The sequence below is a fragment of the Alosa alosa genome, chromosome 7 (assembly GCF_017589495.1).
Source record: "Alosa alosa isolate M-15738 ecotype Scorff River chromosome 7, AALO_Geno_1.1, whole genome shotgun sequence".
In the NCBI taxonomy this organism is placed as follows: Eukaryota; Metazoa; Chordata; class Actinopteri; order Clupeiformes; family Clupeidae; genus Alosa; species Alosa alosa.
In genome coordinates this window covers 35466894-35491045 of record NC_063195.1, presented here as the reverse complement: position 1 = coordinate 35491045, position 24152 = coordinate 35466894, and the positions used below count along the sequence as shown (strand labels likewise).

The 24152-nt window shown below is 43.0% G+C and overlaps 3 protein-coding genes across 8 annotated transcripts in view; 1 reads left to right on the top strand and 2 right to left on the bottom strand.

Annotated features, from left to right (window-relative positions):
• Nucleotides 1-949: 949 nt before the first annotated feature.
• On the bottom strand, nucleotides 950-14020 carry LOC125296963 (Na(+)/H(+) exchange regulatory cofactor NHE-RF2-like). 3 transcript variants are annotated; one of them, XM_048247084.1, is made up of 8 exons: nucleotides 13600-14020; nucleotides 13120-13394; nucleotides 12630-12944; nucleotides 7429-7563; nucleotides 4266-4448; nucleotides 2927-3080; nucleotides 2340-2623; nucleotides 950-2217 (listed from the first exon to the last, which is right to left on the bottom strand). In XM_048247084.1, exons 2-8 carry the CDS (start codon nucleotides 13360-13362, stop codon nucleotides 2050-2052), a joined length of 1482 nt encoding a protein of 493 aa, XP_048103041.1. In that variant the 5' UTR covers nucleotides 13363-13394; nucleotides 13600-14020; the 3' UTR covers nucleotides 950-2049. The 3 variants fall into 3 exon arrangements, with proteins under 3 accessions (XP_048103041.1, XP_048103043.1, XP_048103042.1); XM_048247086.1 differs by lacking the exon at nucleotides 7429-7563; XM_048247085.1 differs by lacking the exon at nucleotides 13600-14020 and having other exon boundaries at nucleotides 13120-13579.
• A 636-nt stretch (nucleotides 14021-14656) lies between these two features.
• nthl1 (nth-like DNA glycosylase 1) lies at nucleotides 14657-18062 on the bottom strand. Its single transcript, XM_048248437.1, has 6 exons — nucleotides 17594-18062; nucleotides 17173-17447; nucleotides 16392-16562; nucleotides 16082-16241; nucleotides 15859-15964; nucleotides 14657-15289 (listed from the first exon to the last, which is right to left on the bottom strand). The coding sequence occupies exons 1-6, from the start codon at nucleotides 17883-17885 to the stop codon at nucleotides 14917-14919; spliced, it is 1377 nt and encodes a 458-aa protein (XP_048104394.1). The 5' UTR covers nucleotides 17886-18062; the 3' UTR covers nucleotides 14657-14916.
• Nucleotides 18063-18162: 100 nt separating this feature from the next.
• Nucleotides 18163-24152, top strand: part of tsc2 (TSC complex subunit 2) — a 43205-nt gene continuing 37215 nt past the window's right edge. For 2 of the 4 annotated variants that reach the window (XM_048248234.1, XM_048248233.1), the window contains exons 1-8: nucleotides 18164-18324; nucleotides 18948-19115; nucleotides 19340-19426; nucleotides 19611-19721; nucleotides 21153-21300; nucleotides 23613-23730; nucleotides 23830-23878; nucleotides 24147-24152. The exon at nucleotides 24147-24152 is cut by the window's right edge and continues 120 nt beyond it. In XM_048248234.1, the coding sequence (XP_048104191.1) occupies nucleotides 18981-19115; nucleotides 19340-19426; nucleotides 19611-19721; nucleotides 21153-21300; nucleotides 23613-23730; nucleotides 23830-23878; nucleotides 24147-24152 (654 nt within the window). In that variant the 5' untranslated portion in view covers nucleotides 18164-18324; nucleotides 18948-18980. Of the gene's footprint in view, nucleotides 18325-18356; nucleotides 18488-18947; nucleotides 19116-19339; nucleotides 19427-19610; nucleotides 19722-21152; nucleotides 21301-23612; nucleotides 23731-23829; nucleotides 23879-24146 lie in introns of those variants that run through there. The other 2 variants (XM_048248231.1, XM_048248232.1) reach the window with 2 other exon arrangements.

Genomic DNA, 24152 nt, shown 5'->3' with positions numbered 1-24152 from the left:
CCCCGATAGAAGTGTTGGATGATAATGATAAGGATGATAATGATAAGGACTCATGGCGGAGGGTTAAGAAATGTCAAAAGGATAATAAATAACCACAAGGACGGTAGTAAAAGAACACAATTATATGGTGCTCTTCATTAGTCCAAATTATATTCTAACTGTGTTTCCTATTTTGTTTATCAAATTTCTTGAAGAATAACCTTAAAACATTGAATATTGCGGATGTTGAATGTTAAACAAAAACAAAAAGCAAACACACAGAGTAAATAGCCAGTTAGCATGACTTGAAAAGTGATATACAGTTATTGCAGAGTGACATTTGCCACACATTATTAAGTGCCATGACCACACATTGTTATCTTGCTTGAAAACATTTTAGTCAGCAAGCTCATTAAAACATTTCCTTCTAGTGACACACACCCTCCATTAGTATGTAGCTACCTACATTATGTGAAAAATAACCCTTTCTATTGAGACACTGAAAGGACAAAACTGACCTACTTTTCTTGTCATCCCCACTGAACTTCCTGGTTTGTTTTCTCTTCATATCAGTCAGATTTAACTTTACAGTTTGCTCTCTGCTTTCGCTTTATTAGCCTTGATGCCTTTATGGACCCACAATATTAGACTCTGCAAGGACAAAACTGACCTACTTTTCTTGTCATCCCCACTGAACTTCCTGGTTTGTTTTCTCTTCATATCAGTCAGATTTAACTTTACAGTTTGCTCTCTGCTTTCGCTTTATTAGCCTTGATGCCTTTATGGACCCACAATATTAGACTCTGCCTGTTCTCACTGGTTTACTTATTAGAATGAATCTATGGGGGGGGCAATCACTCTGTTTAACACGGCCTTCTTGGTTGCTGTGCCATCTAGTGGCTGATATGAAATATTTTGAATACACAGCAATAGATTAAAGCAGAGGTGCTGATTACACAGCAATGGGGGGGGGCTGGTATAGTCCTGTGTCTGTGTTCCGCGCACCCAGCGCATGACTAGACACTTCCGTCATCAACGCGGCATGTGCATGTCAATGATGCACGTCTTCGATGCGTGCAAATGTGCACGGAGGAGCATACCATCTCCTTAATAAGTCATGTGACATCTTTCACCATATGCATGCTTAAAACTGTGTTAAACTCTGAAAACTGGCTCATTCCTGTTACCAAATGTTTTTGCCTGTTTTTTTTTTCTCTAAAAAAAAGATAACAATTATGTTTTGTTCCATTATTTATAAAATATCCAATTATTTAATAAAATACATGCTAAAGCTGTGGATAAAGTTGATGTTCTTTAAAAAAGCAAAAAAAGTGCCTTTGCATTCTTAGACAAATGCAACTCACATTCACTTACTGATTCTTTAGTCACAAATATTAGTTATTTGAACATGTAACTAACAATTTCTAAGATATAACAAAGCATCTGAGGTTTGGTAACAGGACTGAGAAAAATGCAATGACCTTCAGCTTTAAAATTAAATAAAGTAGCCTGAGATGGACTAGTACTCATTTTGAAAAGCTAAACATGTGTTGTTGAAATAATAGGCTATAAAAGTTCATTTTGAAGAGTCAAAACAAGCAAATAGCACTTGCCTCTTAGGTCCACATCAGCTCAACCTAAACTTTTTTGACACAGCAAACACATTACTTTTAGTGCTCCAAAACTTCTGGTTTAAGGAGTAGAGTTCTAAAATGCAACGCAGATAGCCAAATGCTTACTGACAGAGCAAATCGTCCCATGATGTTCTTTGAATAAACTTTACTCTGCTTCTTACTTCCTACCGTCACTTCCTCTCTCAGTCTTTTTTCTCTCACTTTCTCCCAAAAGGTCTGCCTTTATAATCTCGTTCTGTCTTGTGTAACTTCAGCTGATTAATGGATCTGTTTGGATAGTATGTGAGATGACCTTGCAGATGAATGATCTGACCTGGAAAATAATCACTTATCCAGAGTAAAGGTGCGATAGGAGTTTTTTTTTATCATTAGCTTAAACAGAGAAGGACCTTCTCTTATTTTTGTCCTTGTCTTTCCCAGTTAGTAAGAATGCTTCTCAGAAGTTGCTGAAAACCTCTTGTTTCTTACTCCAGTCCATAGGGGGCGCTCTCTTCTTGGGTTTCTTTGCGCGGACCCTTTGCTTGGCCTCTGCTGCAGTTGGGCTCAGGCGAAGACCACTCTGCCAGAACGGGTCCAAGGGTGGACGGTCATCCTCATCCAACACCTGTGAGTGACACACCAAGGGAAAAATGAGGAAGAAGAGGTGAGCATCAACACACACAAAGACATGTGCGCATGTGGAATTGCTCCTGAGAATGTGTGGTTAGTGTGTTCCCAGTGTGTTACCTTGGAGCTGTTGTCAGAGCTGCTCAGCTCAGTGCTCATCTCCGACAGTGTGGAGTGGGACGAGGAGCTGTCCTGGCTGTGGTGGCGTGGAGAGCCGTTGCTCACGGGTGGATCCATCACCGTCACATTGATGACCGGAGGAGCGGCTGTGTCCACTGCATCAGTATCGGTATCTGAATCTGTGTCTGTATGGGCATCCGTCACTGGCTCTGTGACTGGGGAGGGAGACACTGAGTCATCTGGGACTGGAGAATGACCGGTGAGGGGCCCATCCACACAGTCCTCTGTGTGTTGAAATCAGAGCAGGAAGACAAACGGTCAAGGAGGAGGAATGTATGACAAAGAGCCATTGGGGTACTAAGAACAGTTTAAATAAAATGACTGCATTTTAACAGGAAGAAATCTTCAATAGAGTACAGCCCAAAGGTTGGGACTATCTTACTAAGACTTTGATAGCCACACAACAATCAGTAGTACAGTACAGTGTATGTATGTGTGTAGTATATTTCAAAGGAAAATGAAGCAATTCCAAATAATGTTGCAGATGAATACTTTCATTATTGTTGCAGATAAATAAGATCTCTGACCCTCTAGATGTTTGTTGGTTGGGGTGATGCCCAGTCTTTTGAAGAGCTCATCTGTTTCTGGGTCGAGCACCAGCAGGGAGGTCTCTTTCCCTCCTCGCCTGATCACCGCCACCACCTCAGAATGCCTCAGGTGCTCAATATTCATCCCATTCACCTGACAGCACAAACAGACAGGAGCTGAGTAGTAGCCTATGCAGCATTGAGAGTACACCTGCCCCTCAATGAATGCTGCATTTTACAGGGAGTGACCAGCAGGGGGTATGAGAAGGAACACTACCTCAGGTGGACTATCATCATCCTACTCTGTGCTCTATGGTAGCCAATCATGTGTATGACACACACTAGAAAGTATCAAATCACCATGTCATAGCCCCATGCTTTTGAATGAAAATCCCCTTTTTCTAGCCTGTCCACACCCTTCTAGATCTCCTTTCAAGGAGATACTAGTCTGGAACACTATACACCATTCACTAATGTTTCCAACAGGTCCGAAAAAGACCAATCAGTCAGCGACGAGAGGGGATGACACTATAGTTTCAAAATCGAAAGTAGGAACACCTACAAACATCAAACATTGCAATTGGAAGAATGTGTAAATTTATTTAAAAATGTAAAGGTAGATCTACACACATTGTTTCCTGACTGCTAATAACATAACATAACATAACATAACATCCTTCACAGAACAGTGCAAACGGGACAGACACAAAAACAACCTGACGGCTCCAGTGCACACGTCAGGCGCCTTCAGTTTTCCTTCAATTTCTTGCATGGAAAAGCTTTCATTTGTGAGAACCACCAGACTGATGTGTTTCTGAGTGTTCTGTGAAGGATGCTGTACAAACACTTATAATATCTCTTCTTGTAGGTGTAATGTCAGGTGTCACGTCTGAATCCTTTTGTCCATAAAAGCATCAAAATCTCTCATTTGAAAAGCATATGCCTCAAAGGTTCTCTGTAGGTTTTATAGAAACATATGGGCGTTAAACACTTATTTTCTGCCACCATCATGTTTAGAACGTATCATGTAGACTAACTCTATTTTAAAAGCACTGCTGATTATTTGACTATTTCAGTAAATGGTTGTCTTTTTCTGGCTGATTCCAAACTTGAATGGAGTGTATGTGCAGTCTCAGGATTCACAGTGTCATACACACAGTGACAACATTTAACAACATTCAATACATTCTTTTATCCAACTACACAGACACACGTATGTATGGATACACACACACACACTGTACACACACAGACACACACAAATTGATGTCTGACCACTAATCTTGCATAATCCAGCCAATCCACAGTAATCCAATCTGAAATAATCTTTACTGATTACCTCAACAAGTCTGTCCTTCGGCCTCAATCCGGCATACTCTGCTGGTGAGTCTGGATCCACGCAGCGAATGTATTGTCCCATCCGTGCCTTGTCACTATGGAGATTGAAGCCATATCCCAGCTCCCCCTTCATAATGTGACACAGTCTCGGACGATGGTCTTTGGGGGGCAAGGGCGAAGTCTCCTGTAATAGATTAGGAAGGATGGGAATGAGGGATGACAGGTCAGTGAAGGGAGAGCCACATTAAAAGATATCTCTTTCAGTGAGCCGAAAATTGCTTGGATGTACATCCTTGAAAAGAGTTTGGATAATCTGCTCAGGCCTTGCTTCACGACTTTCTCTTGGGCACAATCCAATTAGCATTCATACTTAAAACTTGAATGAGTAAATTAGTTCTGTGCAACCCTGCAGTCTATTGCAAACACAACAGGGACATTTAGCATTTGGTGGCAGGCAGTCAATCTTGGACTGAGATCTTGGATCTTTTTTTGTTTCTAAATGATTTCCTCCTTCAAAAACAAAATCATTCATTTTTAAAAGTGAAACTGCTATAACAGTATGAGCCATACAAAATAGATATAGAGTGCTTCTAACATCACAGAAAAATTGCACAGGTAAGTAAGTGGTATTGAGAATTCTTTTTTAATGTCTCGACTCTGTCTCTCTCATTTTTGACTCGGATTCCAACGTCTTATTTGACTTGGACCTCTTTTGACTTGGACTGCACTTGGTCTCAACTCGTCCTGATCTTGAACCTGTCTTGGACTTGACAAAGGTGGTCAAGACTCAACCTCTAGTTGGCCTTGTGGTTTAAATGCTATCTGACACTGAAGGCCTTGAATATGATTATATTGATATCATATTATCATGTTGATGCCCTGCAGTCACTTGCCCCCTTAGGGGATGCCTTGAACTGCCTTGGCTTCTATCTCCTCTATTCACTCTCTCTTTACAATGATGTCATTGTATTGACCTGATGGGCTGCCAGATCAACTGGCCACTTGGAATGCAAGACTACTAATGTCTATTCAGGTTCTTTGAGAAAGGTTTGTAGCATGGCTTTGGGAGTCTCTTACGTAATCCTTTAACCCATCGGCCAGTGCAGGAAGGGTGTGTGTTAGGCTCGGCAAAGCATGGAGACCCCAAAGTCACTTCCCCAGGAAAGAGACACACACCCTGCATTACGGAAGAATGGTCATTCTATGGAGCCCGTGTCACTTCCTCTGGAGAAACAATGCATAGGCATGGAGTGGGCTGTGCTCCCCACCCAACACACACACACACGGATAAAAATACTAATGTGCTGCACACACACACACAATGGACGAACATCCTAGCCGCTACACACACCCACACACACATGAGGCTAAGGGTGATATTACTCCCCCGGGGACCGACGGAGGATCAGTGAATCTGGATGTGAATTCTCTCCCCCAGCGGTGTGTCACAGACTGCCTAGCGCTCAAGGGCCAACAGCACAGACAGGCTCATGGCCTCATCCCTCAGCTTAAATGACCAACAATCTGGAATTAAGGTCAATTAATGGCATATGCCCCTACATAATGGCAAGAACCATTTACTCCTTTATCTCAGCCTCAAAAGAGAAACATACACGCACATACTACTGTAGAACAAAACATACTAGAACAAAATGTTAACGTATACACAAACAGCATGCAAATGTAACTCTCAAAAGCAAAGCTTTATGCGGACAAATACTGGAACATGAATATTCTCTGAAGTATAAGAATGAGTAAATTACGAACCTTGTTAATTTAGTTCATTGCAACATAACGGGTTGCCTTAGTTTTCGGATATTTGTTTCTTATTATATAACTGGCTAGACTGCTCATCCACACTCCTTGATAATCTACAAACAATAACCTCAAATAAATCATTAAATCAAAGAGTTATACAAAACACATTCACAAACAGGGCCAGTTCTAGCCTAGTATATTATGGTGGGCTGGTAAATATTGGGTGGGCAACATAGCAAACATGAAACTGTGGTCAAATTGGATCAAAATCGACCTTAACAAAAACAGCAGGTTGAGATGGTTTCATTTATTCAAGAGCTTGACAACAGTCAGGATGATAGAACACTAACCGATTTTGTTTAATTACTAATGGTCCAAAAGATTAGTCTGCATCTGTCCTCTTTCCTCAAGTCACCCTGTGGCACTGTTATTATAGTTATTAAAATTGACTTAAAAATTGTTACAAAAACTGTCAATTTGTATCTATTGTAATGTTCATATACTGCAATGCTCCAGGCATCCCAAAGTGCTTGGAGGAGAATGCTGAGCCCCTGTAGTTCTGCACACACGTCAGACAACAAGTTAGGATTAGGTGCCATTGTACCATGTACTGAATCTTAACACTTGTGCCCAGGTTCGGTATCACTTATTTTCTGGCAGGTTAAGGTCTTTTATCAACTTTGGATGTTCCAGTAGGCTACTTGATGATGTGGACTGACTCAAACATGTCTCCACGTTGATCAGCTGGTGAATAAGCCAAGCCAAGCAGCAGTTGGAATGATTATTCAAGAACTGAGTAAAGTGATACAAGTTGTGTTAAATGTTAATGTGGGTGGGAGCAAATACACAGTTTGCTTGTTTTATTGGTGAAAAAGGTTGTCGTCTGTAGATCTACATATCTATATGAATTTCTAAAATGATAAACCACAACTTTAAACACCATTGTTCACATAGCTTCAGGCAATCCAACTGAAATGTCAGATGAAAGTTTATGCACAGAAAACATCTCCTTCAAGACTCTCAGCAACAGACATGAAACTGCTCCAACTGGTCTCAGAGATGTGGGAATATTGTGTAATGCTGGTAAGAGCTAACCTGACCCTAGCCAGATGAATTTCGCTCCGCTTAGCTCCACTCAACCATCTGGAACCGATCCATTGAAGTGTTGCTTCAGAAGGCTGGGCCTAATCAAAAAATGCTTGCATATGATTGAATAAGCCACTTGTCCGTCATCTACAGTATTGACGTGCTACTTCAACCACTCACATCGAAGCCAACCCGTGACGCTGATAACAGTCTCACAGTCGCTTCTACGCTATGTCACATCTATGAAACTCCCACCCTGCGTCCTGATTGGCTGTGCCATAAAATCGGTAAAATCGGTTTTCTGTTCACAAAGGTCTTACCGGAGCACTCGTATCGGACCCACTGATATCCGTGCTTGGCTCGGACATTGGGGTGAGAGTAACGGGGGACGCCAGTCTACCATGACACTCGTACACAACAGAGCCATTGGACACAGCTGATGGACTACTTGGAACCTTTAAGAGAAAACAAAACAAACTCATATAACCGTACATGTCCCAAAGATCTGATGTATCATGCTCCAACCATATATACAGACTTTTACATAAATTGCATCAACATGTTGACATCAATCTAATGCACAAAGGGTTACCCACTTGCCTCTCAGTTCCCAGTGGGGTGAGGCTAATGAAGCAGGCTAAATGGTGGGCTTGGTGTTACATAAGATTTACTTATTTATTTGTCAGATGATTTTATTCAAAGCTTACAGAGACAAGACACCTAAGCTCCTGCAAGTTAGGGGAAGTTGACAAATCATAAAGATTTGACTGGACCGTTACCTACAGGAGTTCAAACTAGCTCCGTTTGCATGAAAGAGCTATATACTCACAGTGTGAGCTAATCACAGGAGATATATTGTTTGATTGAACACAAAGTGATCATTCATCCACTTACTGTCACATGTTTATGAACATGGTTACTGTACATATTCAGGTTGAGGATTTTGTTTAGGAAACTCAATTTCAATTTTCAATTTCAATTTAATTTCACTTATAAAACGCCAAATCATTACACATGTCTCATGGCGCTTTACAGAGTGTTAAACATTCAGAGAGAGCCCATGAATAACAGGGGCGAGGAAAAACTCCCTAGAATTGGAGAAACATATACTGTAGGAAGAAACCTCGAGCAGATCCACACCTCAAGGGCCTGACCCATCTGCCTAGGGTCAGTTACAGGGCAGTAAGGTCTGTATACATGATAAATGAATAGGCTAGTTATGTGGTAGAGAATAGAACATGGTGAAACTCTGTGTGAACCCTAAACAAAGGTTATGTGCAGCAGAGCTACCACCATCTGGTCTGTGGCATGGGCTGTCAGCTGTCACCCAAAAGAGTTGTTGGCACCACTGGCCACTGTTCAGAGATGAGGAGGAGAAAGATGTCGCACATACACACACACACACACCTTTACCTACTGGCATCCTGTCCTCCTCCAGGAGGTGATTAAACTGGGCTTAGATAAGGGCTTACAGGTGGATGAACCACTGACTTCATTCAATCGCCCTTCAGTCCTCTAGCTTCATAAATCACATGAAGGCTCGTCTGTTCTGATCATCTACTCCACTAACGGGTTATCAAAAAACAAATAAAACTGAAATATCATCTTGAAATGGGAATAAAGACCATTTACTCAGTAGAGCCTACTTTGCTGTAGCACCTTTGACAGTGACTACGGTCTTAAATCTTCTTGGGTATGATGCCACAAGCTTTTTACACCTGGATTTGGGGATGTTATGCCATTTTTCTTTGCTGATCCTCTTAAACTCCAACAGGTTGCATGAGAACAGCCGTTAGGCTAAAGATGTTCCATTGGGTTCAAGTAAGAGCTCACGCTGGGCCACTCAAGGACATTCACACAGTTGACCCTAAGCTACTTCTGCATTGTCTGGACGTCACAAACCTGGCTACTTAAGAGAGGAGCTGCCCATCCTAAAAACTAAAAGCACAAACTTTATTTAAGTTAACTGTCCCCTAAACCTCGCTAAACTGATTTATATATAAATATATAACGCATAATCAAGGCAAAGCGAGAACAATGGAAGCACCAGACGGAGAGAAATCTGTCCAGACTGACCATCAGATTGTTGGCCTGTTCTGTTGTTCTCCCCAATTGGTCAGATGATCAGGGCAGTCACCTCTAAGACTCCTAGTTGTTGAAAACTGATGGGGGCGACTCTTCTCTCTTGGGAACCTTCAATACAGCAGCATACATTTCTGTAGCCTTCTCAACATCTAATTATGCCGTGAGACCTTACATAGAAAGGTATGTGTGCCTTTCCAGATCATGCCCCATCATTTTCTGACGACCCATAAGTTGATAGGTGATATCAAAACAGTTGAGTCCTGGAGTGATTTATGAAGACAGAGGAGACTATGCAAAACCTAGTGTAATCAGGACAGAGTGCCAAAAGGTAAAGGTGTGTGTGTGTGTGTGTGTGTGTGTGTGTGTGTGTGTGTGAGAGAGTGAGAGAGGTGGCAACTGACAGACTACTACCAGACCGTGAAAAGAGACTAGCGTTAAAGCGTTACGACATGTTTACAGTGTGATCAGTGGCCTGAACAGGATCAGGATCAACCTCCTACTGGGGAACTGGACGGAGGACAAGGAGACTGGGAGAGAACTGGACTGGACAGAGGACAAGGAGATGGGGAGAGAGCTGGTGCCTTCTGACCCCCAGAGTAAACACACAGGACACACTGTAGTGCATGAATACAGCAGTGTCTGTTGCACTTATATGGCTCTGGGTTACAAATCAGGAAAAGTTAGTTGAATTTAGACCTTCCACCACTAAGGTTTGAATATGCAAAATACCACACTGAGACCTGCACTGACCTATATATGACCTGAATATGTTCAAACTCCCACACAAGAACTTATGGATCTGGATTAGACTGTACACGGCTCCCCTTCTCTTATGGATCTGGATTAGACTGTACACGGCTCCCCTTCGTGCATCCTCTACGGCAGTATTTCTCAAAGTGTGGTCCGGGGACCACTGGTGGTCCGCAAGCTATCCCAAGTGGTCCGTGAGCAGACAGGGTAAAATATAATATAGATGAGTTGTTCTGCAACAGTGTCTATGTATGCCAGTTTAAATCATATGAATCCTCTGACACAATAAGCAAAGTGCAAAGACAATAGGCAAGGTGGTTCAGTGAGTAGGCCTATTGTGTAGGCTAATAGTAGGTCTATTTTTTTTTTTTGCTAGGTGGTCCGTGCGTTTCTTTTTTATTGGTTAAGTGAGAAACACTGCTCTACGGTAATGAGAGTCCCAGATCAAGAGCCATCTAGACGGACACACAGTGCCTATATGGACACACTAATACACATACAGACACATCATGAGCCACACAGACAGACCAGATCAAGGGCCATTCATTCACAGTTGGAATAAATGAACACATGCTTACAAAGACAAAAAACTCAAAGATGAGAAATTCTCCATTTCACGCGATCCCAGATGGATGTGAGTGGAGCTAGGCGGAACGAAATTCATCTGGCGAGAGTCAGGTTAAAGAAGTCATAGCATCAAACAATATCCAGACCTTCAAGGTCTGGTCAGATCTTCAAGGGCCATGACAGTCTTTCATAGGCCACCTTCCAGGACACAATGCCCTTAACCTGTTAACTGAGGACCTTTTCTGGATCCACATGAAGTGACGGGAACATATTATGCAAGACTTCAGTAACGTTATGGCGCTGTTTGCCAAGAGAGTCACTGAACAATAATCTGAAACAATACAGTCCACCAAGAGTGCATCAGAGACTACACCCAAACAAAGTTGTGCACACATGTTCACACACACACACACACACACACACACGTCATGAAACTAAAGTCATTTATTTTATGTTTTGTGCAAAAATATCTGGACAAACAAGTACGCAGAGCATACTTCAGCATAGCACTTTTGTCTGGAAAGGCAACCTGATCTGACCAACAGCAGCTCCCCTCTCCTTCCCTGCTTTCATAGACAGCACCTTAGGGCAAAGACCACTAGACCTCCACACCCCACTTTTCAGCAAAACTGGGACAGACATCATGCTCATCAGACATCTTTGAAATGTATGTCGGACTTGTCATGTATGTCCCTAAAATACAACCTGCCTCTGCAATGAGCAGACCAGAGACTTTCTACAGCACCCACACACACACACACACACACACAGAAAGAGAGAGAGACCTGTCTGAACCATGCCAAGTACTGAAGTTCATGACGTCCCTGACCCCTATTGACTAGCACTTGAGATAAACAGTCTTGCAGAGTGTGAGACTCTCATTTTGTTTCTATGTAAACACATACACACACAAACATACAAACACACACACACACTAATTCACATGCTCACTAACATTACTTGAATAACGCTATAGCACAAGGCAGACACTCTTGGTTTGCATGGCACTGGCTGTCTGACTCCACCACATAAACAACACAAGGCTGTAATTGAGATGGCAGGCAAAGTGCAAAATCTGTCAACAAGCAAAGTTCTCCTGCATGAACTACAGCTGTCAAGAGACATGTGGGAGCATTGCACTGACTCAATGTTTGTGCACCCTCTTTCTAAAGGCTTTATAGAGTGGGTTTACAAACAGCCTGCATTTTTGAGAACATGCGTCATATTTGGATGCATGTCACCGATACCACTGAGTGAGTGACCATGGTTACACCATCAAGAACTTGTCTCTCTACAGTGAAAAAAAATGGCTAAACATAGCCAAGGGGAAACCGTCCCCTATGGAGGGGTTTTGTTCCTTGCTCTTCCTGCCCATGGGTCCCCAGTTACTGATCTTACATAACGCAGGCCGCCCTCAGGACACAATGCACAGTAGCCTATAAGGGTGCCGTGGGGTGGGTCCTGCAGCCAGAAGCCACAGACTCTACACTTTCTACAGGGCTGAGAGAAACCTCTCAACAAAGGTTTGAATCCACAGAGCTCCTGAGGGATTTATTTTGAACAAAGAAATAAATGTAACATTTTTTGGTCAGCACCAGACACTAAGAGAAAGTTTGCACACACACACCAACCTTTCTGGTAGCCACTCATGTCCTCTAAGAGCTTAAATGCAACTCTCAGAGAGGATGTGACAGGACTACAAAATGGGTTATCATTGTGATTAGTGTCAAATGAGCATTTCATGCCAATTAATTTGTTTGGGAAGTCCTGCCTTTTCCCATTCTAAGGTTGTTCTGTTAGCACTGCCTGCCTGTCCATTCTGCCTATGGCCTGATAAAGGCTCCATACAAGTGACACCTTCTACCTAATCACCTATTTATGATCATTAATTTGTTCCTCCATCCATACAGCGATGTCAATGTAAAATTCTAATGGTGATTTGAGTGTGACTGAAATGCAGAGGTGGGGGGCAGTTTGGAACCAAAGGGTTGTTAAGAAAACACTCCATGAATAGCCTATGTGTTGTTCAAGCTGTTGATGTGACACTGGGCCAACAACGCTTCTACTTTTTTAATCCTCTCTCTGGCAAACTGATCACATATCTTGAAACATCACCTACCTTCTGACCATTGTGAATAGTGGCAGATTCATCCATTAGCAGGGGGGACACTGCACGCTTTGTCCTGACCAGATTTTCTGTCAGGCTGGGGCCAGTGAAAGAGGCACAGGGGGACGGAGTGGCCGAGGCACGCGGGGAGGAGGCGGCTGAGGTGCGGGGAGAGGAAGTGACAGAGGTGCGCGGTGATAAGGAGCCCATCTCTACGGCTCGGTCCTCCGTGCAAGAGAGCCCATGGAAGCGGAGGTATTCGTCAGTCTCACGGTCAACCACCAGCAGTCTTGTTCTGTGCTCAACAGCATTGATTTTCTGAACCACCTGAAAAAAGAGATGTGTGTAGGCCTAAAAAAGAACCTGGGGGAATTTTATCTGAAACTTGACAAACACAACTGGGACCCAAACCCTATTACCAAATATCCCTAGGCTGTAGCGCAAGTGGTCTAACAGGTTTTACGCACAATTGTGTGGTGCTCGCTGAAGTAGGCCTACTTACTGTATGGTGCGGATCTCTCTCGACGTTTTCTCCGTTCACCTCAACCAACCGATCACCTGAGCGGAGACCTGAGAGGTCCGCAGGAGACCCTGGCTCAATTTTACGAATATACTGCGCGCCTTTGTTTCTCTCGCCATGCAGGTGAAATCCATATCCGCGCTCCCCTTTGCTAATGTAACAGAGTCGTGGTCTCATCATCTCCTTCAGCACCAGCTCCCTCTCCAAACTAATCGCCATCTTCATGAGAAAGTAAAAACAAGTACTTCTTCAGTGTCCTAAGAGAGAAAAAAACGCAAGGAACGACCCGCAGAATTTAGTGTAATTCACTTCGTAGTTTGTCGACTAGCTGTCTAGACAGTTTTTATTTACTGATGGCAAATCCATTAGACTACATAGACAGCCAATGTTGCAGAGAAAAATAGTATCGTTATGAATCGGACCACAATTGTTTTAAGTCCTACCGCCCTCGACTAGCCTCACCGTGAGATCAAAGAGCACCAAAATGCAACTCTTGAATGATTCCAAGTGAAGTCCGTCTGAAGAAATACCGACGGTCAAGAGTTGGGTTGTGAGTTTGAAGAGTCGAATTTACAAGGTCTTGAAAAAGAGCTCTAGTGATACAATGAGGCAAGGAATAGTTGATGTCTACATTTCCACCGTATGCTGGTTCTTCTATCACCTCCTGGGGAATTCAGCCTGGAGTTTATCCGATTAAAGGTGTGGAAAGCATTATTCCAGAAGCTCTGGGACGTTACTAGAGGGAAAAAAAATCAAACGCTAGCCTAAACTGTAACACATTTGCACGAGTAGCCTATATGCGAAATAGGCTTGTCTTTCTAGAAAATAGACTACCATCTGACACTCGCAAAAGCAAAGGGTTTTAATCTAGTTTATGCATAGGTGCCAAGCGCGAAAGAGCACACTGCAGCAGGTAACGGCGGATAAAGCCACTTTACCCCCACCACTATATTGCTCACGCAACAGCAGACAGGTGACAGCGACTCAATTGGACAGAGATCACGGCCAGGATAAGACAAGCCGGAACTCTTCCTCCTTCCCAGATGAAATTGCCGTATAATGCAAAGAATAGTTGCATAAAACGATTAGGATAGGAAATCTCCATCATGACTTCACATTCAGTTCTTAGGCTACCTGATGTAATTTAGCATTCATAGGATATTATGTTTTATTGTATTGTAAAGGTAATTTTAACCATCAGTTTGAGTTTGCTTAATACGCCGGACCTCATACAAGCACTCACTTTATTTGGAGTGCCTACTCTAAATCGACTAGTCTTCTGCAAATGAACTACACTGGAGATAAGGGCTTTCATCCGTTTCCGTGATGCCTATATTCCTCATATTTTTGCATAAAATATCACAATGTGCAAATCAATCATGCATAAATTAATACAGCATAATCACACGTATGAGGATGTTCACAGCCTATCTGTTAACGCTCTACTTAGGCTACCTAACTTGCATAAGTACATGGCTCCACCTGACAACAAATAACGGTACCATCATAGGAATCCCAGTTTACCAAAAAGATGTTAAGTTTATTTTGTGTACATGGACAGAACATAATCTAGCCTACAGTATAGTGTTAGAAATACCAGCTCTGTGATCAAGGAGTGCCATCTAGTGGCAAGTAGAAAGAGTTAGACTTGAAAAATAAAACATTTTAAAACAACAATTTACATGGATGTGCTGTATAAAAGTCAATCTTATTTATACATATTTGAACTACATAAACAACATTGGTCAACAAAGGTCAGTGTAGTGAAGAAGTGTCGGTCTATATTTTTGATCTCTTTCTCAGAATACGGGGGGATAGAGGCGCAGTCTGTGGCTCCTCTTTCATGCTGCAGTGACCAGTGGACTGGTGAGCTGCTGACGATTGACATTTATTGTCCAGAGCAGGAGGTGAAACAGGGTTGTGCTCCTCTTTGATCTTAGGCTTAGATGGGGACATTGCCTTGACTTTGCCCTGGCTGGTGCTCTTCTCTGGAGACCTGGGGTCACTGGTTGGAGGTCTCTTCCTTGGGGAACACTTAAACGCCGAGGGACAGCAGTGCCTGTTGAGGCATGAGGCACACAGTGGACCAACAGGCAGGCACACCTGCTGACCAAACCCCACCAGCAGCCAGTTGATCTCACTCCACAGCTCCCTGTGGGGAGGTTAGAGAGAGAGAGAGAGAGAGAGAGAGAGAGAGAGAGAGAGAGAGAGAGAGAGAGAGATAGATAGATAGATAGATAGATAGATACTTTATTGATCCCCAAGGGGAAATTCAAAGTCTCAGTAGCAGACATCACACACAACATGCACTTACAGCAGAAAAAGCAATACAAGTATAAAAAAAACCTCCACTGCACAATAGAAACAGTAGAAGATAAAAATGATTTGATGTTATAGTGGTCAGTGTATGGTATATGGTGTATGGTATATGGTGTATGGTATATGGTGTATGGTATATGGTGTATGGTATATGGTGTATGGTATATGGTGTATGGTATATGGTGTATGGTATATGGTGTATGGTATATGGTGTATGGTATATGGTGTATGGTATATGGTGTAATGACAGGGAAGTCATGATGACAAAGAAAAACAAAGCAAGACAGCATCTTACTGAGCAACATTCAGTAATAAGCAAAATGAACGTCCTGTATTACTCTGTTATAAAATAGATGTTTCTGCAGGTAAGACTATTATCTTCATGCAGATTTCAATAGTTACCTTGGCAACCACTCTTCTAAAGCCCGACGCGTCTCCTCTGGGTTTTTTGTTGTGGTTCGAGTCCAACCCAGCCTGTTTGAGATGCGATGCACATGTGTGTCCACCCCTGTGTTTGAATGTCCAGACACACTTATAAACATATGGACACTCCAGCTGCCTCTCAGCAGGAACAAACAAACAAATAAATCACTGCTGATTCACAAACCGCAATGTTGATTCATACCAATGCCAGATATTTGGTTCCAGGCTATATCCATGGCGAGGTGTGCCATCTTGGGCCCCACTCCAGGCAGTCGTACTAATCCATCCACAGAGTTGGGGATGTCCCCACCGTACTCCTGCTGTATCATGGCTGTGCTCTGCTTGATGTATTTCACTTTGGTCTTGGATGGAATTCAGGGAGAAAGGTGGAGACACAAGGTCAGTGAAACACTGGGGTATAATTGTATCTTTGCATTTCAGTGGTCAGCAGGTGAGGTTTTGTGGTTGTGTGTATATCTTTGTGTGTGTTTGTGTACTAAGTTTATACTCACCCTCCAAAATCCTACTGGGTAGATGAGTTTCCCCAAAGTATCATCCTCTGTATTAAGGATGGCAGCTACCGTGAGGCCATGGGCTCGCAGTCTTTGCATAGCTGCTGCAGTCACCTGGTCTTTTGTCTGACTAGAGAGCATGAGTGAAATTAACACCTGGTAGCGCATCACCTGCAGGAAGAAAAAGTGAGAGAGAGAGAGAGATAGAGAGAGCAAGGGTGAGATAATAGGGGAGTGGTAGATGAGTCAGCGGGTGAGAGAGAGAGAGATAGAGAGAGCAAGGGTGAGATAATAGGGGAGTGGTAGATGAGTCAGCGGGTGGGTGAGACCTGATTCTTGTCTTCATTGTCTGTTTTTCCTCATCAATACTAGAAAAAAATGCTAACTGGCTCCCAAAATGGCTTGAATTTAACAACTAAGCACCAGGTCTCTGGGGATAACAAAAGAGGAACTATAGTTCGTAGCCAGATGAGACAATAAGGTTTAGCAGTGTAGAGTCAAGCATGTTTCAGAGACTGTCAGAGACAGTGTTGAACAGCCAAGCTAACCAGAGCCATTGTGTTTGGAGGCTGCCGTTTGGGCCATGTCCGTTAAATTATTGTGTTAGCTTTCCTCCTGTGACAATCCATTGTTTTGAGAAGAAACATCCATTGCCACTGAATTCCACTTAGGTAGTCTAATATTGCCAACAGAACATATTGAGAGCCCTGTGATTACTTCATTTTTACAGTCATTGGTCACCTCTTCTGTGCCAGTTTTAAAAGGTCATCTGCCGACTCACCTCGGCTGAAACCTGTGTATCAAAGCACTTGGCAGCACCCATCTGGTCCACAGGTGCGTCTCGGACGCTCCTCATCTCACGGATATTTGATATTTGTTGTGTCCAGTTGGTAGGTTCCCAATTATTTTCCTGTTTCACTGCAGCACCATTCTCCAGTTCATACTCCACCTTCACCTGAGCTCTCCTGGGCTTGCTAGATGAGGCAGGCAAGGTGTGGATTTCAGGGACAGTTTTGTTATTTTGTTTACAGACTTCAGAGTTCTTGGAGACTTTTTCTGTAAAACAAATAGTAAAAAGCACGTGAACGGGAACATCTGCATAACTGTTAGGCTAGGTGAAATAACATCATGAAATCATAACAGTATCCCGTATAGCCAGCAACAGGATGAGACCACCATGGTCTAAAGGTAGGATTAGATACCTTCCCGGGATCCATGAGCCACTATGTTCTTGTGTGAAGTTATGCTGTGCTCTTCTTTCTCCTCCTTAATTCCCACTGAATCAGAATCTGGAGTCTTCACACTCGAGGCCATTCTACTTTTAAGCACGGATAGACTGCGAGGGTTCTCGAGTCCTCTCTTGGTTCTTACAACAACACTACTGGAGTCTTTTACAGCAAAGTAAGGAGAACTCATTTTTAACGTAGGCCTACACCTAGACTCAGCAACAACATCAGACACCAATAACGTTACGTTCCTCAGGAAGAAAAACATAAATACACCCTGAACGTAAGGCTAAAGTAGATGACATTCCATTTCATCGACAAATCATCAACGACAAAGGAATTACTACTATCACAAAGTTAGCATGTACACGAGCCATATTCTCAGAATCCATGAGAGACACAATATTATGAAACATTGGAGTCTACGAACATTCACTTTGCCATTCAAATGAAGGACTATTTAATATTTATAAGACTGCGACTCCCACGGAACATCGGGGCTTGTCACATGACGTGCCTTTGTAGGAAGTCATGTCGGTTTATTAAGCATGACTTCCGGCTGCAGTGCAGACAGACCAGAATCGTCAGATTCGGGAAAACAACTATAAGATACATAAATACACATTAATGGATTTATTAAGTTGGAAGCGTTGAACGCTCTACGGGGACACTTTAATGACACCGCGACGTTGCTAAAGTGCCAGAAGGTACAGCTCGACTGTTAACTGAAAAACAACGGACAGCCATAGCAGTCTGCTAGCCTATGTTAAATGTGGTTGTTTCAGCTTGTTTGTGTAGTCTTTCTCGGGCTTGTCGGTGGACGACAGCTGTATGTGTGTAGACGCGTTCGTAGACGCCTGTTATACATAGGTATGGACTTCATTGCATGTTCATTTTGACGACACTTCGTTATGCGCCCTTCAAAGTGGGCGAATCAATTCTTTGTCAGAAGCCTATGCATAGGTGTTGAGGAGGGGAGGGTCTGGGTTTGGAATGGCTTTAACCAGACATGCGCCTCAGCTTGTTTACAATTTACCACAGAAGGCTTAATCTTCTTTTCGCTTTCTTGCATGCATAGTGCCAACGATAAAAAAATTGCAATGTTTGTGTCAATGTAAACTGTCGCGAGATGTCTTTTACTATTACTATTAATTGTGTGCATGCATCTTGACCCTGGGGATTGGCTAATGCACGTGGAGTTGGCCTTGTGAGTTACTTTGCCATATGCATCAACAGACACCTCTGTCTGTTATAACTTTCAGTTTCAGCTTTTTATGTAATATGATTGTTTGAAGTGTTGCCATGCTAATGGTCTTCTTTGTATTCCCAGTGAGTGACATTCGCTCTTCAAATATTTATAAATATGAACAAGCAGCCCAGTAAGGAGTCTCTGAAGGACAAGGTGAAGGGAATATTTGGCCTTGGCACAACGCGCATCTCCACCAAGCCCTCTGAGCCGAAGCCCTCTGAGTTTATAATCACCCTGGACATCCTCAAGGTGTGATCCTGCCTCTGGCTGATTGTGTCTTCGAAACTGGTCTTTGAGTCTTTTTTCCATAGAACTGTAATGCAAGAAATTGTATTGTAATAATCTTACACTGCTCTTACGATCACTACAGTTAGTCAAAGTGAATAATCTTACACTGCTCTCACAATCACAACAGTTAGTCAACGTAAAATATGAAAATATGTGCCTTCATGGCTCAACATGTATTACTGCAGGAGCTGAGCCCTGAATGTGGAATAAACAACAGGATCAAAGTGATCAATCATGTTTGTGACTTGGCAAAATCTAAAAAATTTGAAGAGGTGAGTGTGCACAGATGTTTGTCACTGTACAATGCTGGTTTACCTGTACATAATGTCTGTGAAACCTTTCAGTATCTTTCTGATGGATTATAGTAGATATTTGTGTGTGTGTGTGTGTACATGGTCACCACTGAAAGAGAGGATAGAACATAACTCACAGTGGTTTTGTTTTCCATATGGGAAGCATGCGGTGGAGGCTGTGTGGAAGGCGGTGGAGGACATGCTCCAGCCAGACTCTCCACCAGAGGCTCGACATGCCGTCTTACAGCTGCTCCGAGCGATCATCCATGGACAGGTAACATGTAACACACATACAGTATCTCTCAAAAGTACCGTAAGTACACCCCTCACATTTGTGTAAATATTGTATTATATCTTTTCATGGGACAATACTAAATAAATGGCACTTTGCTACAATGTAGTCAGTGTACAGCTTGTATAACAGTATAAATTTACTGTCCCATCAAAATAACTCAACACACAGCCATTGATGTTTAAACCACTGGCAACAAAAGTGAGTACACCCCTAAGTAAAAATGTCCAAATTTGGCCCAATTAGCCATTTTCCCTCCCTGGGTTCATGTGATATGTTCATGTTACAAGGTCTCAGGTGTGAATGGGGAGCAGGTGTGTTAAATGTGCTCTCACACTCTCATACTGGTCACTGGAAGTTCAACATGGCACCTCATGGCAAAGAACTCTCTGAGGATCTGAAAAAGAATGGTTGCTCTACATAAAGATGGCCCAGGCTATAAGAAGATTGAAACTGAGCTGCAGCACGGTGGCCAAGACCATACAGCGGTTTAACAAGACAGGTTCCACTCAGAACAGGCCTCGCCATGGCCGACCAAAGAAGTTAAGTTCACATGCTCAGTGTCATATCCAGAGGTTGTCTTTGGAAAATAGACGTATGAGAGCTGCCAGCATTGCTGCAGAGATTAAAGGGGTGGGGCGGTCAGCCTGTCAGTGCTCAGATCATACACCGCACGCTGCATCAAATTGGTCTGCATGGCTGTTGTCCCAGAAGGAAGCATCTTCTAAAGATGATGCACGAGAAAGCTCGCAAACAGTTTGCTGAAGACGAGCAGACTAAGGACATGGATTACCAAGATAAACCTACCTGGTTCAGATGGTGTCCAGCATGTGTGGAGGCAACCAGGTGAGGAGCAGAAAGACAAGTGTGTCTTGCCTACAGTCAAGCATGGTGGGAGTGTCATGGTCTGGGGCTGCATGAGTGCTGTACTGGGAAGCTACAGTTCATTGAGGGAACCATGAATGCCAACATGTACTGTGACATACTGAAGCAGAGCATGATCCCCCCCCTCCCTCGGAAACTGGGCCGCAAGGCAGTATTCCAACATGATAATGACCCCAAACACACCTCCAAGACGACTACTGCCTTGCTAAAGGAGCTGAGGGTAAAGGTGATGGACTGGCCAAGCATGTCTCTAGACCTTTAACAGCATCTGTGGGACATCCTCGGAAGGTGGGGAAGCGCAAGGTCTCTAACATCCACCAGCTCTGTGATGTCATCATGGGAGGAGTGGAAGAGGATTCCAGTGGCAACCTGTGAAGCTCTGGTGAACTCCATGCCCAAGAGCGTTAAGGCAGTGCTGGAAAATATTTGCAGAAATGTGAGGGGTGTACTTTCACATTGTATTATAACATTAAAACGCAAAATTACATTTCATTTCCTTGTGTATGTGTATGTGTTTGTGTCTGACAGGGTGAGAGACTTGGCCCATTGAGAGCGTATTTCTTTAAATTGGTCTGGCTTTATCAACCCTCAAATGAAGACCTGTCTGTGCGTCTGGAGGTTTTCAAAGCACTCACAGAAAATGGGAAAGACATCACGTATCTGGAGGAAGACATAGGTGAGGGGCAAATGGTCATACTAACGCATTCACTGTTGTGTCTGTTTGATAATTCTGAACGTAGGCAACATAGACAGTTTGGCTTACACTGCGTTCCAAATTATTATGCAAATTACATTTTTCTCAGATTTTCCTAAATAGTTGATTCAAATGACAGTCAGTATAATTTTCAAGTCATCAACCAAATTTTATTGAACAAACCTCCCAATAATAACAGTATTTTTTTCAAAAATAAAAAACTCAAAATGCACTGTTCCAAATTATTATGCACAACATAGTTAAAAGACATTTTATAGGTTGTAAAGAACTAAAAATGTGTTGAATTTGCAGCATTAGGAGGTGATGTAAATTAAATCAAAGTTAGTTCAATCAAAAACATTTTAACAGGCCAAGTTACATGTTAACATAGGACCCCTTCATTGATATCAATTGAACTTGTGAGTTCTTGGAGAGTTTCTGCTTTAATGTATTTGCAGAATAGCCTCCCAGAGCTGCTGCTTGGATGTGAACGGCCTCCCATCCTCATAAATCTTTTGCTTGATGATGCTCCAAAGGTTCTCAATAGGGTTGAGGTCAGGGGAAGTTGGGGGGCACACCATGAGTTTCTCACCTTTTATGCCCATAGCAGCCAATGACCCAGAGGTATTCTTTGCAGCATGAGATGGTGCATTGTCATGCATAAAGATGATTTTGCTACGGAAGGCACGGTTCTTCTTTTTGTACCACGGAAGAAAGTGGTCAGTCAGAAACTCTGCATACTTTGCCGAGGTCATTTTCACATGCCCTAAAGGGGCCTACCAGCTCTCTCCCCATGATTCCGGCCCAAAACATGACTCCACCACCTCCTTGCTGACGTCTCGGCCTTGTTGGGACATGGTGGCCATTCACCAACCATCCATTACTCCATCCATCTAGACCATCTAGGGTTGCACGGCACTCATTCGTAAACAAAACTGTTTGAATTAGTCTTCATGTATTCCTGAGCCCACTGCAACCATTTCGGTTTGTGTGCATTGTTTAGGGGTGGCCGAATAGTAGGTTTATGCACACTTCTCGAGGATTCTACACCTTGAGGTTCGCGGGACTCCAGAGGCACCAGTGGCTTCAAATACCTGTTTGCTGCTTTGCAATGGCATTTTAGCAGCTGCTCTCTTAATCCTATGAATTTGTCTGGCAGACACCTTCCTTATTATGCCTTTGTCTGCACGAACCCGCCTGTGCGCTGAATCAGTGACACATTTCTTCACAGTATGATGATCACGCATAAGTTTTCGGGAAGTATCCAATGTTTTTATACTTTGTCCAAGGTAGTGCACAACTTCACGCTTTTCAGCAGCAGAGAGATCCTTTTTCTTTCCCATATTGCTTGAAACCTGTGGCATGCTTAATAATGTGGAACATCCTTCTTAAGTAGTTTTCCTTTGATTGGGCTCACCTGGCAAACTAATTATCACAGGTGTCTGATCCAAAGAATCCTGAGACACAATACCATCCATGAGTTTAATCGAAAAACAAAAAAATAAATGTTTATGACACTTAAATCCAATTTGCATAATAATTTGGAACACGGTGTAGTGTGTAAGCTACTGTATTTTTGTTCAGCATTGGTAATTGCATTCCATAGAAGACTGATATATGGGGTACATTATGTTAACTCATTGAATGCCAAGCTGTTTTCGGAAGCTTTGTCCTAGAGTGCCAGCAATCTAGACCATTGATGATGATTTTTGTACAGCCACAGCATATTCTGTGTTATAGCTATGAACACATACAATGGCTCGTTTAAAAGGTGAGACTTTAAGCTCTCAGTGGTTGCAAACCGTGTATTTCTACACGCCTCTGTTCCTGAGAAATCCCAAGCTAAACAGTGGCTAGTTTTCATCAAAATCGCAGTTTTTTTCTAGAAATGGAGATATAACGTCTTTCATGAAATATTAAGTGTTGCCTGTAAACTTTCCGGGAAGTGATCAGCGAGACCTGGCGAGACTGCCACCTAGTGATAGACCCACGAAAATGGCCTGGTTTTGAGATGACGTGCATGTGTCACTGATTCGACCCAAAGAATGAAATGCCCGCACTCTGCTAAAACTCCCATACATTTAAATATATGGGAGTTTTAGCAGAGTGCGGGCATTTCATTCCTTTTCAGTTCTAGTTCCATTTGCCCTGTACCTCACCGGTGGGGATGTGCACACTTCCACTACTATTCAATGCAATCTTCAAATCACTGCCTTGCTAGTAACTAGCAGGAAAGCATATCTTTTAGGTTCAAATGGTTGAATGTGACTGATCGAAAGTTGTCTTTGTCTCAGCGCGGTTTGTGCTCCTGTGGATGGACATGGGGCTAACGGCCGACTTTCTGCATGTCTTGGTGAATCTGGTGAAGTTTAACAGCTGCTACTTGGATCAGAATGTCTCCGTCATGGTCCAGTAAGGACACAGACATATACTCACACTATAAACTACAAACCATATCGTAACACCACAGCACATTTGCTTGGTAATTACTTTGACTTTTTGTCTTCATAGGAAAATCTGCCTCCTGTGTAATCGTACTACATCCTCCACTGACATTGAGGTAAGACTCCTGGGCATGGTGGAGCAGTGGTGACGTCACAGCATGACAATAGGGCGGCCCGGGTTCACTTCCCCAATCTGCTGTTGCGAGTCCTTGTTGCTTTGGATGAGCGTCTGCTAAATACCAGTCAGTACGCAATCAGCGCTATGTTCATAGAGTTGATGGAGAGAGGGATGTGGCCAAGCGCCCATCATACCGGACTACTTTACTCTGGTCAGCTGTGTCCTCTCCCCCTGTGGTCAGCTGTGTCCTCTCCCCCTGTGTTCAGGTGGCA